Genomic DNA, 18,095 nt, shown 5'->3' on the forward strand with positions numbered 1-18,095 from the left:
AATATATAGAACAAAGATCATATGTCACAAAAATGTTTAATGAGTTCCAATAAATGCATTGATAAATATGATGTTGCTAATGACCAAACCACATGGGCCTCCATGGTTTCTCTCACAGTCACGGGCCTAGCTTTAGCTCAGACCCTGAAATGGACTCTTCGGCAATTAAAGGTACTGTGCTTGCACCACATATGAGAACCTTCACTCCTTTCCTTGGGTCAGAACTCAAAGACCTTTTTTCGTTGTTGTTGTTTTTGAGACAGGGTCTCACTCTTTTGCCTAGGATGGAGTGCAGTAGCACAATCATGGTTCACTGCAGCCTTGACATCCCAGGCTCCTGTAATCTTCCCACTTCAGCCTCCCCAGTAGCTAGGGCTACAGGTGCGTGCCACCACCCCCAGCTAATTTTTTAAATTTTTGGTAGAGACAGGGTTTCACCATGTTGCCCAGGCTGGTCTGGAACTCCTGGGCTCAAGTAATCCTCCTGCCCCGGCCTCCCAAAGTGCTGGGATTACAGGTGTGAGCCATCGCGCCTGGCCAGGGACCTATTTTAATGGCAGAGTCAATGCTTACCTACCTTCAGAGACTTTCTGTGGGGAAGGGAAGGTGAGGGACTCTTATCCCTCATGCTTTTCTGCATTGTTTTGATTTCTGCAAGTGAGCGTGTTATGAGAAAAACAGCTGTTTCTATTTTAACAACAAAGCAATACAAAATCCCACCCAAAGGTAACTATTTCTAACATGCAGGTAAACATTCTTCCAGGCTGTTTTCAGGGATAAAAAGCATCTTTAGCTTGCCTGAAAAAATCTCCAGTTAATTCTATTTTTTTCACTGCTACATGCCCTGGTGCCTAGAACAGTGCCTGGTACACGGTAGATGCTCCATAATATTTGGTGACTGAATTACCATCTATGATACCCGGTTTCCTTTTCTGTTAAAGGAGCTAAGGCCTATTCCATAGGACAACTGAGTTAAATAAAAGAATGTATGCAAATACATAGTTCCTTCCTTGGCATATGGGGATATGCTCAATAAAATAAAATAAATTTTTAATATCTGTTAGCAGCCAAGGTTTTTATAACGTTATTGGATTAGTCCATCCTTGCCTCGGGCTGTTAAACATTAATACAGCCCAAAGCCGGGGTCTGCAAGATGCTGTCCGGAACCACCATTTCAACAAAGGGCGCGGCCAGGGCATGAAAGGGCGACTAGGCTGGGGCCCCGAAGGAGGTGGAAGACCTCACAGGGGTATCAAGGGCAGGAGTGGGGAAGGCGAAGCGGGCTTGCAATTCCTCCAGCAAGTTACCAGTTGGCCTGGCTTCTCGTGCAGGTCACCGCCGCCGGCTCGTTCCTCAGGTTTCCGCGACACAAAAAGGACGAGATAGTCTCGAAGTCTTAGCTCCGTCACCTAATCTGAGAATAACGGGCGCAGGAGACTTACGATCACTGATGTCCCCACAGTCGCCTCAATTCCCGCCACGGAACTGCGGGCGAACAGCAGGGCGGGAATACGCCGGTAGGAATACGCGGGCACGTAACGCGTCACTTCCGGTGACGGCGGAAGAGAGTTTGCATGTATACGGTTTTATTTAAGCAGGTGATGAACCAGCCGGACGTTCAGGGAGAACTGGACTGGAACAGGCATGGCCTAGGAGGTGTCCCTGTCCCGGTGCATTGCTCCCACTTGAGACGTGAGCGCGACTCTTCCCGAAGGAGTAGAGGTCGCGCGGGCACGGCGCTGGGGCCGCTTACCTGGCAGGCTCAGCAATGAGGGCGGGGCGGCGGCGCGCGGGCCTCTGGAGCCCTGCGGGTCCACCGACGGTCCCGAGCCCGCTATCTTTGTAGGTGCGGGCCTCCGGAGGTGCAGGTCCCTGTCCTCCTTGTCCTGCTTCGTCGCAGAGCAGAACGCGTGTGCTTTAAGGGCAGAGACATCTGAAGATGCCTTGCCTTGCCCTTTTGAGGGCACGTGGCTTTTACTTCTAATAGTGTCTGCCTGTTGTGGAGAGGGAGGACCATGCAGCTGTGGACATCCATTATAATTCCTGAGCCCCACTTAGAAATCTGGAAGTGAAGGCGTTCAATAAAAGTTAAAGGACTGATAATCATGTTTAGCCCCACCAAGGTTCATGCACTGTGGGTTCTAGGCTGGTGTCTGAGCCCACTGCTTTTATTTCTTCCAAGTACTTGGTTTAGCTCTGAAATGCTCCTTAATCCTGTTGAAACATGACCCTTCTCAAAGGCCACCTTGTCTACAGGTCTTTACTAATTACTAACCCATAAGGTTGTTCCGGGTCTTCTTCAAATGACTGTTTTGTTTGGCACAAACTCAGCATGATATCCATTGTTAACTTTGTACGTTTTTTTTCATTTATCTTGCAACAAATGCTTACGGAATGTCCACGCACTGTGCTAGATGCCTGCAGATACAGCAGGGCAAACGCTAGAAGATGCCCTCAAGTAGCTTTACAGACTAGGAGAATGACAGACAATGTGATGTGTGGTTATGCAGAGGAAGTAGGGGGCTTTTCCAGTTATTCTCAGCCACCTTCTTCCCTCACCTGCCCTAGTGTCGGCATAATAAGTTCATGAACATGGTAGTCATGGTGGCAAAGATGGACACTATACATGAATATAACAGAATGAATTGTTATAGCTACTGCACTACTGATAGTCTAACCTGACAGAAGGTTACACTGTATATGTTAGAACTTTCACTGCTAGCTGGGCACGCTGGCTCACACCTGTAATCCCAGAACTTTGAGAGACCGAGGTGGGTGGATCACTTGAGGTCAGGAGTTCGAGACCAGCCTGGCCAACATGGTGAAACCCTGTCCCTACTAAAAATACAAAATTAGCCGGGCATGGTGGCATACCCCTGTAATCCCAGCTACTCGGGAGGCTGATGCAGGAGAATCGCTTGAACCTGGGAGGAAAAGTTTGTGGTGAGCTGAGATCATGTCATTGCCCTCCAGCCTGGGCAACAAGAGTGAAACTCCATCTCAAAAAAAAAAAAAAAAAATTAGCCACTGGGGAAGCTGAGGCAAGAGAATTATGTGAACCCGGGAGATAGACGTCACAGTGAGCCGAGATCGCGCCACTGAACTCTAGCCTGGGCAACAGAGCATCTCAAAAAAAAAAAAAAAAGAAAGAAATTTCACTACTGAAATTCCTAACATATACAGAAGCCAGTGATGACCACTCCTCTCCCCCTGTGGCATCACCCCTCAACGAGATCAACCAACCTTTTCCACAGAAAGAAAATTTTAGTTGTTTCCTCCAAAAACAAAATTCTGCTGTCCAGATTATTTTTTAAAATCCTTACTTCCTAGTTTTTCTCAAAGAATGGTTTAGGGCCACCGCAACAGAATCACTTATGGGGCTTGTCACAAGTGCAGATTTCCTGTCCCCGCCTAGAAATAATGAATCAGAATCTGTAGGTTTGGTGTCTGGGAATCTGTATTTATGCAATGTGGAGGTTTTGGGTTAGTGGCTACTATGGTTTAAATGTTTTTGTCCCCTCCAAAACTCATGTTGAAACTTAATTCTCAATGCAACAGTGTTGGGAGGTAGGGCTTAGTGGGAGGTGTTTAGATCATGAGGGCTCTGTCTTCCTGAATGGATAATGCTGCAATAAAATGGGCTTTGGGGAGTGTTCTTGCTCTTGCACACTTGCCCTTCCCCCTTCCATCATGTGATAACTAAGCAAGAAGGCCCTTGAAAGATGCTGGTTCCTTGATCCTGAACTTTCCAGCCTCCAGAACTGTGAACCAATACATTTATGTTCATTATAAATTACCCAGTCTCAAGTATTCTCTTATAGCAGCACAAAATGGACTAAGATTCAAGATTCCAACTAAATTTCTCCCAGAAAACAATTCGGTTGTTATGAGATGGAAAAGGAAAATATAAATTAGTTACATGCAAATGGAAAAATCACCTTACCATATCAGTAGGTGTGTTGAAAAATCACCTTACCAGGAGATCGAGGCCATCCTGGCTAACAGGGTGAAACCCTGTCTCTATTTTGTACTAGATACAAAAATACAAAAATTAGCTGGGCGTGGTGGCGGGTGCCTGTAGTCCCAGCTACTCAGGTGGCTGAGGCAGGAGAATGGCGTGAACCCAGGAGACGGAGCTTGCAGTGAGCCGAGATCACGCCACTGCACTCCAGCCTGGGTGACAGAGCGAGACTCCATCACAAAAAAAAAATCACCTTACCATATCAGTAGGTGATATGCTTGCATTGCTATAAAGAAATAGCTGAGACGGAGTAATTTATCAAGAAAAGAGGTGAATTGGCTCACAGTTCTGCAGGATATATAGAAAGCATGGCACCAAGATTCGTTTCACTTCTGGGGAAGCCTCAGGGAGATTTTACTCATGGCAGAAGGAAAAGGGAGAGCTGGCATCTCACATGGCAAAAGCAGCAGCAAGGGGGTTGGGTTGTAGGGGAGGTGCCACACAATTAGATTTTGTGAGAACTCACTCACTATTTTGAGGACAGCACCAAGCCATGAGGAATCCGCCCCCATGACCCAGACACTTCCCACCCGGCCCGACCTCCGACACTGGGGATTACATTTCAACATAAGATTTGAGCAGGGACAAATGTCCAAAATGTATCAGTTGGACAAATCCACTATTCATTTACCAATAGAGAACCTCATTTACAGGGTCCCATGTGAGCCTGGCATTGTGCTCTAGGTTGTGGGTAGAAATCAAAAGCATGAAGTTTAGATGAAGAGGAAAAGAAAATCGATATATGGTAGTCCCCCCTTGTCTGTGGGGGATGTGTTCCCAGACCCACAGTGGATGCTGAAACCACGGCTAGTACTGAACACTGCATATACTATGTTGTTTCCTATACGTACATACCTCTGATAAAGTTTAATTTAGAAATTAGGCACAGCAACAGATTAACAACAATAATAATACAACAGAACAATCACAACAACATCCTGTAATAAAAGTTCTGTGAATGTGGCCTCTCTCTCAAAATGTCTTACTGTACTGTACTGTACTGTCCAGTTAATATTTTTTGCTTGTTTGCTTGTTTTGAGATGGAGTTTCGCTCTGTTGCCCAGGCTGGAGTGCAATGGCATGATCTTGGTTCACTGCAACGTCCTCCTCACAGGTTCATGCAATTCTCCTGCCTCAGCCTCCCCGGAAGCTGGAATTACAGGCATGTACTACCATACCAGGCTAATTTTTGTATTTTTGGTAGAGACGGGGTTTCACCATGTTGGCCAGGCTGGTCTTGAACTCCTGACCTCAGGTGATCCACCCGCTTCGGCCTCCCAAAGTGCTGGAATTACAGGCATGAGCCAACGCGCCCAGCCGCATTTAATATTTTTGAACTGAGGTTCACTGAGGGTAATTAAAACTGCAGAAAGTGAACTGCGGATAAGAGGAGGCTACTGTATGTAAATCATTGTAACTAAAAGGCCCAGAGGTATTGTCCCAGTCCCTTCCTTTTACAGAAGTGCAGGCAGGGGATCAATTTCATACAACTTGTTGACAGCAGAGCTGAGTCTCCTGTGCCTGGTGCACTAGCAGGGTCTGATGATATGTCGTGGTGAGTGATGCAAACAGCGAGGGCTCTAAGAATTCTGCAGGGATCCACAGTGGTTGGCGAGGGAGCAGGAGCCAGTGCCTAAAAGGGGATGAGACTCTAGGAGCAGAATGCAGTCTCAGGGGTATCCAGGCAATGGTGGGAGGGTGGTGTCCAAGATTCCAAGATCAGGAATACTGGGAATATCAGTACCTCACATCTGTCTAGCACTTTACAAAGCTCTAACATATAAATATTATCACCTCAGTTCATTCTTACACCACCCTACAATACCTATCAACCTTTGGGAATTGTTAAGCGTAATAATCCTATACACTGGGCAAAGCGTACAGGGACCGCAGGGCCATGGGTGAGAGGAAGGACACTGGGAGCCAATGAGGGATGTAGAGAGAGGGCCTTTCAGAGATAACCAGGTGGAAGAGGACATTGTACTAGATGTATGGAGTCAGCTAGGGCTTGGGCAGGGAAGAGAAGAACGTCACTGATGGGTGAGACACAGCAGCACAAGAAGCCGAGGAGAGAGGCAGGCACTGAGGTTTGGGACAAGCTCCTCAGCTGTGGCATGACTACCTGTGATCGGGAGGTGTAGGGATACTGAGGGGAAAGATCAGGCCCCACCCAGAAGAGTGCAGGGGCAGGCAGTGGGGTGGGTGGGAAACAAGGCAAAGCCTCAGTCCTGGCAGAAATCAAGACCACTGTCCCATCCTAGCAACGGGGCAACACGTGGCAGTCACATCGGTAGTAAAAGGTGGGCCCAGGAACCTTGAAAATCACAGAGCTGCTTCGAAGTGAGCACATTCAGTGATGATCTGGAGCCTAGCCTGGGAGAGTCAGGGATAGGGTGGAAGGAAATAAGACTGGGGGCAGGTAGGCCTCAAATATTGGGCTGAAGGGTTTGGCTTTTGTGCCGTTGTAGGCAATGCAGAGCCCCTGGAGGCTGAGGTCACAGATGGCTTTCTTTGTAGACCTGAGACAACACGCGAACAAAGAATATGATCTATGATCACTGTCCTGGGGATGTGGGAGTTTTCCTCCACAAACTTACACAGTTTGGGCTCATTTCTCTTCTCTTTGCGACACATAGAAGATTGGAGAATTTGGTGGGCATACTGATACTGCTTAACTCAATATTAACAGAGCTGGCTGTTAAAACTTGGTTGGACCCTAATCAAGGCATGCAGAGAACTCAGCAGGATGGGCTGGAGAAGTGGGAGAGGATGCCAGGACCCAGTGAGCCAGGGACTGAAGCAACTTTCTCTGAATGTATGAAAGAGAACAGAAGACCAAATATATACATGTAAATACGTGGTAACAGCATTTTATGTGTGTGGTGGCCTAGTTCCTTTAATACTTGCTACTCAAATAGGTGTATATATAAAATAAGTTAAAATTGTTTTCCATTTGAGTGCTGATTTTTTTTTTCCTTTCAGCCTGAAATAAGTCTCTGTGTGAAACATGCAAAAATTGCTGGCTTGAGTAGACACTACACACACACACACACACACACACACTTTAGAGACAGGCTCTTACTCTGTTGCCCAGGCTGGAGTGCAGTGATACAATCATAGCGACTTGCAGCTTTGAACTCCTGAGCTCAAGCAATCCTCCTGCCTCAGCAAAATGTTTTGAGAGTTCATGCAGATTACTGATTTTCTAAGCTTACTACAAGGTATTTTTAATTTTTTTTTTTAATTTTAGTTTTGTTCTTTTTGAGAAAGGGTCTCACTCTGTCACCCAGGCTGGAGTGCATGAGCACGATCTTGGCTCACTGCAGCCTCTGCCTCTCAGGTTCAAGTGACTCTCCTGCCTCAGCCACCCCACCCAAGCAGCTGGGATTACACCATGCCCGGCTAAATTTTATATTTTTAGTAAAGACAGCGTTTTGCCATGTTGCCTAGGCTGGTCTAAAACTCCTGAGCTCAAGTGATCTGCCTGCCTCGGCGTCCCAAAGTGCTGGGATTACAGGTGTGAGCGACCACGCCCAGCTGGTATTTTTTATTTTTATGAGAAAGATACTTGGCCGGGCATGGTGGCTCACACCTGTAATCCCAGCACTTTGGGAGGCCAAGGCAGGCAGATCATGAGGTCAGGAGATCAAGACCATCCTGGCCAACATGGTGAAACCCCATCTCTACTAAAATACAAGAACTTAGCTAGGCATGGTGGTGTGCGCCTGTAGTCCCAGCTACCCGGGAGGCTGAGGCAGGGGAATCGCTTGAACCCGGGAAGTGGAGGTTTCAGTGAGCCGAGATAGCACCACTGCACTCCAGCCTGGTGACAGAGCAAGACTCCATCTCAAAACCAAGCAAAAAAAAAAAACAAGACAAAACAAAAAAAGAAAGATACTAATTCTCTCTCAGTGATTACTAGCAACTCTGATTCCTTTTGGCCCTACACTGGTTTGGAAAAGAAATACACACTTCAGAGATACACCAGTCTAAATGTACAAGTTTAAACTCTGGTTCACAGAGCAAAACTTTGCAAAAGGTCCCGATGTAGCCCAGTAACCTAGATTAATCTTGAGACTCCTCCTTTCATGAGACCTAGTTTGCTAGTGGGGCAGATTAGGCAGAAATTAGCCATGCAGTTCACCACCCACGAGGCAGCAGCAGTAGCATGGTGGTGAAGTGCTTGACACCCTGCAGATCCAGGCTCAAGACCAGCTTTGTCCCTTTGGATAAGTTACCTTATTTCAGTGCCTTAAATACTATTTATTTATTTATTTATTTAGAGACAGGGTCTTTCTCTGTCACCCAAGCTAGAGTGCAGTGGCATGATTTCCGCTCACTGCAACGTCTGCCTCCCAGGCTCAGGTGGTCCTCTCACCTCAACCTCCTGAGTAGTGGGGGCCACGGGTGTGCGCCACTATGCCTGGCTAATTTTTTGTAGAGATGGGGTTTTGCCATGTTGCCTAGGCTGGTCTCGAACTCCTGGCCTCAAGCTATCTGCCTGCCTTGGCCTCCCAAAGGGTTGGGATTACAGGCATGAATCACCGCGCCTGGCCAAATATTTAATCTTTTGTTTTAAAAAATGGAGGTGACACCTTCTAGTCTCCATATGAAGAGTAAATGAGATGGGAGAAGCACAGCACCTGGCTCAGAGTAAAGTTTCACTAATGTTAGGACAATGGTACTGGCCAAGTTTTCTCTAAAGGATAAAGCCCGAACTCAGCCCCTCAGACAGTGAATAAGAAGTTTCTTTTTTTTTTTTCTCGAGACGGAGTCTCGCTCTGTCGCCCAGGCCGGAGTGCAGTGGCGTGATCTCGGCTCACTGCAAGCTCCACCTCCCAGGTTCACACCATTCTCCTGCTTCAGCCTCCCAAGTAGCTGGGACTACAGGTGCCCACCACCACGCCTGGCTAATTTTTTGTATTTTTTTAGTAGAGACGGGGTTTCCCTGTGTTAGCCAGGATAGTCTCGATCTCCTGACCCCCTGATCTGCCCGCCTCAGCTTCCCAAAGTGCTGGGATTACAGGTATGAGCCACCATGCCCGGCCAAGAAGTTTCTTTTCTGTATTTTTATTTATTTTTTTTTTATTTTTTGAGATGGAGTCTCACTCTGTCACCCAGGCTAGAGTGCAGTGGCCCAATCTTGGCTCACTGCAACCTCCGCTTCACGGGTTCACGCCATTCTCCTGCCCCAGCCTCCCGACTAGCTGGGACTACAGGTGCCCACCATCACGCCTGGCTAATGTTTTGTATTTTTAGTAGAGATGGGGTTTCACCATATTAGCCAGGATGGTCTCGGTCTCCTGACCTCGTGATCCGCCCGCCTCGGCCTCCCAAAGTGCTGGGATTACAGGTGTGAGCCACCTCGCCCGGGCCCAAGAAGTTTCTTTAAGGCAGCTCCAGCTCTTTCAGTCAAAATGAAATGGTCCTGAAATTTGCATATGCAATGTTTACCTTTCTTTTTCATTAAATGAGAGAGGGAACCAAAACAAAAATGGAGTTTGACCATTTAAAATGTTGGGAGAAGAGCTGCCGCCTTGCTAGCACTATCTAGAGTGGCTTCATTCTGCCATCTAGTGGAAGGGAAAAGACAAATTTAGACCAAAATACTTCCATCTTTAATTTAGAAAAAAGTGTGTTCTTTTGTTTTTTGTTTTTTAAAGTTGGGGTCTTGCTCTGTTACCTAGGCTGGAGTGCAAGCAGTGTGATCATAGCTCAACAGCCTGGAGCTCCTGGGCTGAAGCCATCCTCCCACTTCAACTTTCCCAGTCACTGGGATTACAGGCAGGAGCCGCTGCACCAGGCTGTGTTTTCTGATTAGCATAATTTAAATTATCTACTAAATTTGCTCGTTAATAGATTCACTTTGTAAAGAAAAATCACACAGTATTCTAAACACTAAGCAGTAAAACTAAATTTCCCAAAACATTTATATTTATAAACTATGAATTTCAAAGATCTGCAGAGGAAAGAAAGAACGTTCTTGAGTTCTTATTATCATAAATTTTCCTGCCCCTCCCTTTCCCGTTTATATTATCCATTTCTACACATACTCTTTATGTTTATTTTGGCACGTAGACTGGGAGTAGCCCAGAGTCTCTGAGGATTATGTCTCTCCCAAAATACTGAGCAAAATCAGTGGGGGAATAAGATCATTCCATCCATTTCTCAAAAATGTCCACTCATTTAAAATGTTGATGTAACCGGGCATGGTGGCTCAAGCCTGTAATCCCAGCACTTTTAGAAGCTGAGGCAGGCGGATCACAAGGTCAAGAGATTGAGACTATCCTGGTCAACATGGTGAAACCCCGTCTCTACTAAAAATACAAAAATTAGCTGGGCATGGTGGTGCGTGCCTGTAGTCCCAGCTACTCGGGAGGCTGAGGCAAGAGAATCGCTTGAACCCGGGAGGCAGAGGTTGCTGTGAGCTGAGATCGTGCCACTGCACTCCAGCCTGTCGACACAGTGAGACTTCGTCTCAAAAAAAAAAAAAAGTTGATGTAACCAAGGTGAGTATTTGTTAGGCCTGTGTGCTTGAATTTGTTTTTTGCTGGTGTATGTGTGCGTGTTTGCTTTGTTTTGATTTCTGTGGACATTATGTAGGTATTTATGATGATTTCCATTGTCTAGGATGAAGACATCGGCAGCCAAAACTCCCTGAAAAGTTAGTAACAGTAGCATACCTGAAGTGATTGGTGCTATTCTGAGGCTGTTACTCTTTTTTTTTGAAACAGGGTCTTGCTCTGTCGCCCAGGCTGAGTGCGATGACATGATTTCAGCTCACTGCAGCCTCGACCTCCCAGGCTCAGGCAATCCTCCTGCCTCGGCCTCCCAATGTGCTGGGATTATAGCATGGGCCACCAGACCCGGCTAATTTTTGAAGTTTTTTTTAGAGATGGGGTCTCCCTATGTTGCCTAGGCTGGTCTCAAACTCCTGGGCTCAAGAGATCCTCTTGCCCTGACTTCCCAAAGTGTTGGAATTACAGGTGTGAGCCAACACATCTGGCTGGTTATTACTCGTATTACTAGCAAATGTTATTTATTGAGCTTCTGTGGTGTATTAGACACTGTTCTTTTTTTGAGATGGAGTCTCGCTCTGTCCCCCAGGCTGGAGTGCAATGGCGCAATCTCGACTCACTGCAACCTCCACCTCCCAGGTCCAAGCGATTCTCCTGTCTCAGCCTCCCAAGTAGCTAGGTTTATAGGTGTCCGCCACCATGCCCAGCTAATTTTTGTATTTTTTTTTAGTACAGACAGGGTTTCACCATGTTGGCCAGGCTGGTCTTGAACTCCTAACCTCAGGTGATCCACCCGCCTCGGCCTCCCAAAGTGCTGGGATTACAAGCGTTAGCCACCCTGCCCGGGCCAGACACTGTTCTTGATGTACATTTTGCTAATCCTTCCACTATATCTCTGAAGTAGGTATCATTGTCTTCACTTTAGAAATAAAAAAATGATGCTTATGACCACCTACCAGCAAATCTTGATGCGCCAGGGCCTGGTGGGGATAATCATTGACTGGCTGGCTGACCATTATGAGTCACAGTTTCCATTCCTGCAAAATGAGAATTTTTTTGACTTAGGGGTGGGGTGTTCTGTAAGCTTTTTGCCTGATTCTAATCCTTCTGCTAGAAGCTGTGGGTTTACAGAGGTGAAAAAGATAGCCCTTCCACCAAACATATATTCTATTATATATATCTTATCTATATATATTATATATATTCTATTATATATATCTTACATCTATATATTATATATATTCTATTATATATCCTTTCCACCAAAAATACACTCTATTATATTAATAGAATATAAACCCAGGGTCCAATGGAAAAGACTTAAGGGCAGACACAGAGTGGGATGTGGTTTACGTTAGGAGAGGCCTGAAGGGACATCATGGCAGGCATTTGTGTGACCTCCCACAAAACACCCTCCTCCACTCTGACCTCACGTTCTCTGTTCTTCCTTCCCTTTCTCCTTATTTCCTTTCTGCTTCTCTTTCTCTTCTGTCTCCCTCTGCCCTGCCCTAGAACGGTGGCTTTCTAATTGTGGGTTATAACACATTATTAGTAGGTCATAAAATCAATTCAATGGATGTGGACCAGCATTTTAAAAAGTGAATTAATAGAATATAAACTCATTAAAAGGCGTCATTCATACTCAGGATAATACTGTTGTGTAAAATTTGTTTTAATATGTGTCAGCATGTGTACACTGTGTCAAGATGTAACACTTATATCCTATTTTAAGACCCTGCTGTAGACTAAACCAGGACCCCCATGGTGTTCCAGGCGTCCCCACCCTCACCTGTGGCACCAGGAGCTCCTGCTGTCACTGGCCCAGCTGAGTCCTGTGTCTTTCTCTGCGTTGTCAGGGCCTGCGCTAACAGTCCACCCACAGGGAGGTGGAATCCGGGGCTTGACAGCACTGGAAGGATCCTTCGTCTTTCCAAGCTCAGGCAAATCCTCACCTGGAGGCGGGCAATGGGCTAGATGACCCCTGAAACAGTCCAGTCCAGCATCTGAGAGCCCCTCTGTGCCCAGCGCTGTGCCCCCTCCCCTTCCAATGCTTCCCTGCAGGGCCCGCGAGAGAGCGGGGAAAGCAGCTGCCAGCTCCAGGCAGTCATTTTACCCCAGGTGCCACTTACCCTGCGGAGTGGCTGGAGCTTCTCAGGTTTTTCAGTTCCTGTGTCACCTCCCAGCCCTGCCTACCACATGCTGTGGGTGTCTGTGGCTGACGAAGGCCCCTGAGCCAGGCCAACCCCCAGCCTCCCAGTGGGTGGCTCTGTGGCCCCTGGCAGCCCCGGCATCATCCGCAGCGCAGAGGCCATGGACACTCAGAGGATGGTCAAGGTCGTAGCATCCTCCGTTCTTCCGTTCCTCCCTCACAGAGCTTTCAGCAAGATAGATGGTCATTCTTCTGTCCTCACTGTTTGCTCCTGGCATAAGGGGACCCCAGGGCTGGATGACTTCCCTAAAGAGGAATCTCTCGGGGTTTCCTGCAGACGCTCCCAAGTCCCGTCTGGAGGATGAAGGTGGGGGGCACATCCCTGACGCAGTTTCTCCTCTGCCCTCCACCCCTCACTCCTCCCACCTCCTGGACTAGGAACTCAGCCAGGACTTGCTTCAACCTGAGAAGATGGTGTCCAGCCCCTTCGGAGCCTGCCAGCATCCGGCGGGATTTCAGAGGGGCCTCCAGGGAGGCGCTGCCCAGCTGCCCCCCCCGTGTTGCTCACATAGCCCCCACTGATCTGCTCTGAGGAGGCCCCGGCCCCAGAATGCGCTTGTGGGGGCCTGGGGCAGCAGGCCGGGAGACGTTACTTGTTTGCTGCCTGCTCACGTAGATAACTGCAGCTCCCTCCACTGCCACCTACTGCCCTCCGGCCATGCCTCTGCCCAGAATGCCCTCCCTCTCCAGTTCTGTCCGCCCCTCAAGGCCTGCCCAAATCTCCCTGAATTCTCGCCTGAGCAGACACGCTCCTGCACGATTCCCGCCGCGTGGATTACTCAGCTGAGCCTCAGTCTGGGGCTGCCCCGTGCTGGGAGCTTTATGCAGATGCTCGGCTCCCTACCCTGGCTTGTGGCGCAGAAACTGCATCTCACTCCGAGCGAGGATAAAGAGTAGCAGTGCTGGAGAAGCCAGCTGCCCTGCCACAGGCCAAGAGGACTTGGCCAAGTTACCATTGCTGTCTGTTTCCCCAACTGTAAAGGGGGCTGAGACCCTTACAGGGTTGTGAGGCTTAAACTTTGCCTACCATCCCACCAGGCACAGGGCAGTTGCTCAGTATTTGGCGGTGGCTGCTGTTCCCCACAGTGTCCAACACCTCCCGGGGATGTAACAGGTGCACCACGGACAAGACTGATGGGTTTATCAGTTCACTGCGGAGACAGGCAGGATGGATGCACTTGCTTGTTCCTCTGATTTTCCCTCATGGGGAGCAGTGACACTTGGCAGAGGCTGCCAGGGAGATGGGAAATGGACATTAATTACGGGAAAGAAAAGGAGGCAAGAAGGGGAGGAGGGTGGGAAAGAGACAGGGGAGGAAGAAGGGAAGGAGGCATGGTTAGAAGACTGGCAAGCAAAAAAGACAACTGTTTTCTTGGAGGAACAGGGAGGTAGGGCCATGAACAGCATGCGGACGCTTCTTCTCAGTGAATTAAGGCATTTCAGCGCTGGAAAGAGCCTGAACAATCACAGACCCCTTCACAGCCCAGCGCAGTGCAGGCCCTGGGAGAGCAGCAGTTAGAGATGGGGAGGACTCTGCCTGCGACAGGCACTGCCTGCTACACCCTGCCATGGGCAGAGGGGGTGTCCTCCCACCCCAGAGAGGCCCCATCCTTCCCTTTCTTTCCCCAAGGCTACTCCAGCAGGGAGTTTAGCTCCATGGACAGCTTTGAAGGCTATGAAGGTGCAGAAGACATGGAAAAGGTGAGCAGCGCTCTGAATGTAATTTCTTTCTTTCTTGTTTATTTCATCTTCTTCCTCCTTCCTATTCATCAGCTCCTCCTGCCTCCTGTCCCTCGCCTCCATCCCTCTCCTCCTCCTCAGGATTCTCCACCCATAAGGACCTAGCTAAGCCAGGGAACCGAGGTCACTAGTCCTCAAAGTGGCTCTGACCCTGCTAGCCCGGCATGTCCCCAAGTGGCTGTCTCCTTGGCGGTGCGCTGGTACCCGTGGCCCAGGTGGGAGGGCTGGGGTGGGCCTCAGCCTGCCAGCGGGAGTCACCACCTTGCCCGGCCTGGCCACAGCCTCCAGCAGTAACTCTGAGGGTGCACCCGTCCCCTCCCTTCCAGCTCGCGGGGCCTTTTCCAGTCGGACCACAGTCACGAAACCTATTCCTCCAAATCCGCTTTCCTGGAGAGGAGAGAAAGCAGCCAGGGAGAAAAAGAAGAACGCGATGAGGAGGAAACGTGAGTGTGAGCGAGGAATACTAAGCGCCTCTGTGGGCCACGGCGTCTCTGACTTTCTTCTCGGAATTGCAGGGCGACCCGCAGCACCGAGAAGGAGCGCGCTGGGGTGTCCACGGCCGGCTGGCTCCTGCGGGGGCGACGGCTGGTTTCCAGGCGAGGGCTCGGCGCCCGAGGACCTCCGCCCCGGAGAGCTGCTCTCCCTGCGGACGCCCCCGCTCCTCGGCTCCAGAGCGCCCGCATTCCGGGGAGAGGCGGTGTGGGGGCCCGGGCCCTGCCCAGCTACGCAGAAAGCAGCCGCGGCCGCGGCGGCGGCAGAAAGGGGACGCCCAGGGCTGCTTCCTGGGAGCCCGAGGGGGTGCCCTGGGTGCTCGTCTAGCTCCCGCCTGCGGAGCCCACTCTTCCCCTGCCAGCCCGCGAAGGACCTCCCGGGAGCGGGACCCCTAGTGCGCCTGCGCGAGCGCGGCGGGCTGAGGTAGACGCTCGCGGAGGCCACGCCTCCTAGGGCTCGGCCGAGCCTAGGAGGAGCCGGAGCTGGGTCGGGGCTGCTCCCAACCGCCAGCGCCGGCTGCCCAGCCTGGCAGTGGACCGGGTGCGCAAGCCACTTAGCACCTGACAGGTTAATTCAGAGGGCGTGGTTCCAAGGTAACTGCTGAGAGATTTACGTTTAGATTTGTTAGTTTGAAAATTAGTTTTCCAGTTCTTTATTTTTTTTGAGACGGAGTCTCGCTCTGTCGCCCGGGCTGGAGTGCAATGGCGGGATCTCGGCTCACTGCAACCTCCGCCTCACAGGTTCATGCAATTCTCCTGCCTCAGCCTCCCGAGAAGCTGGGATTACAGGCATGTGCCACCATGCCCGGCTGATTTTTGTATTTTTAGTATAGACAGGGGTTTCACCATCTTGGTCAGGCTGGTATCGAACTCCTGACCTCAGGTAATCCACCCGCCTCGGCCTCCCAAAGTGCTGGTATTACAGGTGTGAGCCACTGCGGCCTGCCGATTTTCAGAAATTTTCGTCAGAGGTTTGCACCTATTTAGTTTTTTAGTTATCTTCAGACTTGTCATGTTTTCTTTTTATAAGTTGCAAATTAACTTTTCTGTTTTTAATTTTTACTTATTTAGTTTTAAGGTGTATTTACTTTCAGAATTTCTTAGGTTTAACATTGCTGTCAGTCAGGGTCCAATCACTGAAATAGACCCCACACCAATTATTTTAACAGAAAATTTAATATAAGGAATTGTCACGCAACTATTGGAGAACTAAAAAGGCAAAAAAAAAAAAAAAAAGGATGATATTGAGATATCATGGAGATTTCCACTGCAAGAAGCAGCTACTACCTCAAGAGCTAAGGGAACAAAAAGAAGTTGGAATGATCAAAACTCAGAAGTCTGAAGACGGCCCCAGGGCTGGGGGTTGTTCTCTGAGGAGGAGACACTGCTCAGAGCCTGGGGTCTGGGAGCTGGATGCAGAACTCGGGAGAGGACATGGCCAGCCCGTGCTGGTGTCTCTGAATGGGCATCATCAGGCTGGTTATGGGAGTGCTGGGAAAATGGCAAGCTGGAACCAACTGCTGCTACTGACACCACCTGTCATTCTCAGAGTGGAGACCTGTTGCTAAAAGAACGCTGATAGGAGCCCAGGAGCACAAGAAGGAGCCCATTGTGACCCTGCACCACAGAGCAGGGGCGGGGGTGGGGGTGGTGGGTAGGGGGGGTGTAAAAGCTGAGGACCATGACTTAACTACCCAGCACACTTAGCTTTGGAGTTACTTAGAGCTCCCTTAGGATTCAGTTAGTTTTGGAATGGTTAGGGGTGATTTCACTTTTTCACTACATGCGGGATCTGGCAGAGTCTTCAGTCTCCGGGTCTTGTTTCTGGAATGGAGTGGGTCACGAACACCTCACAGGAGTCTCTCCCAGGAGACTTGAGACGATAACTTTAGAATTCAAGGAAACAAAAATAGTGTGTCTCACTTTGTTTATAAAGAAGCCCTTTGACAAAGTGGCCAAAAAGGGGCAGAGCCTAAGGAACAGACTCTTAGGGAGAGGCCCTTGGAACAGTGTCCTGCAGAGTGTTCTTCTTTCAAATTCTTTAGAATTTTATGCTGTTTTGTGGGGCCACCCTCTCCCACTCCCTTTCCTAACAACGCAGTGACTTTCTTGCTTTGAAGTTGTAGACTGTTTTATTTTTTTATTGTTTGCACAATAAAATAAAGTTCCTCCCAATAAGGGACAGACTGTTAGGAAGGGGTCCTTGGAACAGTGTCCTGCAGAGTGTTCCTCTTTCAACTTCTTTAGAACTTTACCGTGTTTTGTGGGGCCACCCTCTCCCACTGCCCTTCCTAACAACACAGTGCCTTTCTTGTTTTGAAGTTGTAGACTGTTTGCACAATAAAATAAAGTTCCTCCCAAATCAATAATCTGTAATCTTAGGTTGTTCTACCTGCATTATCCTTCAGCCCACATTGTTCCATTTGACCGTCAGAACGTTTACATATGTATGTACGTATGTATGTATGTATACATTTCCTTTATTCATCACCTATTTCCTGAGCACTCCCCTGTCCTGAGGACGGGTCTGGCACCAGGTAGAGACCAGGGAGGTATGAAGATGAGTGAAGCTTTCAGTCCAGTGGGGGAGACAGATGTGGAAACAGAATCACAACACATGTGGCAAATTCTCTGGGGGCACAGAACACCATCACTGACTCTTCCTGATACAGTCAGGAAGGAGTGACACTGGAACTGGGTCTTACAGGCAAGTGTCTTCTCCCAGTGGAGGAGGAGAAGGGCACCCTGGTGGAGGGAATAGCATGAGCTCAGGTACAGGAGCACGGAGGAGCTGTGCATGGCAGGTAGGACAAGTTGATGGGGGCTGCAGGGTTGCAGGGTTCAGAAAGGCACTAAGCTTAAGGGCTGACCCTGGTGCTTGACAGATCCTGCCTCATTTGTTCCTGAAGCAAGTCTGCAAGATAGTAGGCAGCAACCTCAGGAGTCCCGTGCTTCTCCTAACACAGCTGGCATTTCCGGATATCTTAAGCTCCTTCCCAACTTTCTCCTTCTCCCACCCTTATTTTCATTTGTCTATTGAAGATGAGTCCCTCCTTCCTTCACCTTTTGACTCCTGCTTCTTAAACATATGTGGAGATGGAGGAGGGTTGAGACCA

At 48.9% G+C, this 18,095-nt stretch overlaps 1 protein-coding gene across 7 annotated transcripts in view; it reads right to left on the reverse strand.

Annotated features, from left to right (window-relative positions):
• RFC4 (replication factor C subunit 4) overlaps positions 1 to 13,193 on the reverse strand; it is a 28,294-nt gene extending 15,101 nt beyond the window's left edge. The window contains exons 1-4 of one of the 7 annotated variants that reach the window (XM_030822955.1): positions 12,669 to 13,193; positions 12,329 to 12,491; positions 11,496 to 11,576; positions 578 to 2,062 (exon numbers count right to left, since the gene is read on the reverse strand). In XM_030822955.1, the coding sequence (XP_030678815.1) occupies positions 578 to 640 (63 nt within the window). In that variant the 5' untranslated portion in view covers positions 641 to 2,062; positions 11,496 to 11,576; positions 12,329 to 12,491; positions 12,669 to 13,193. Of the gene's footprint in view, positions 1 to 577; positions 2,063 to 11,495; positions 11,577 to 12,328 lie in introns of all 7 variants that reach the window. The other 6 variants (XM_030822953.1, XM_030822957.1, XM_030822956.1 and 3 more) reach the window with 6 other exon arrangements.
• Positions 13,194 to 18,095: the final 4,902 nt, after the last annotated feature.

This window comes from Nomascus leucogenys, chromosome 11, assembly GCF_006542625.1.
Source record: "Nomascus leucogenys isolate Asia chromosome 11, Asia_NLE_v1, whole genome shotgun sequence".
Taxonomy (NCBI): Eukaryota; Metazoa; Chordata; class Mammalia; order Primates; family Hylobatidae; genus Nomascus; species Nomascus leucogenys.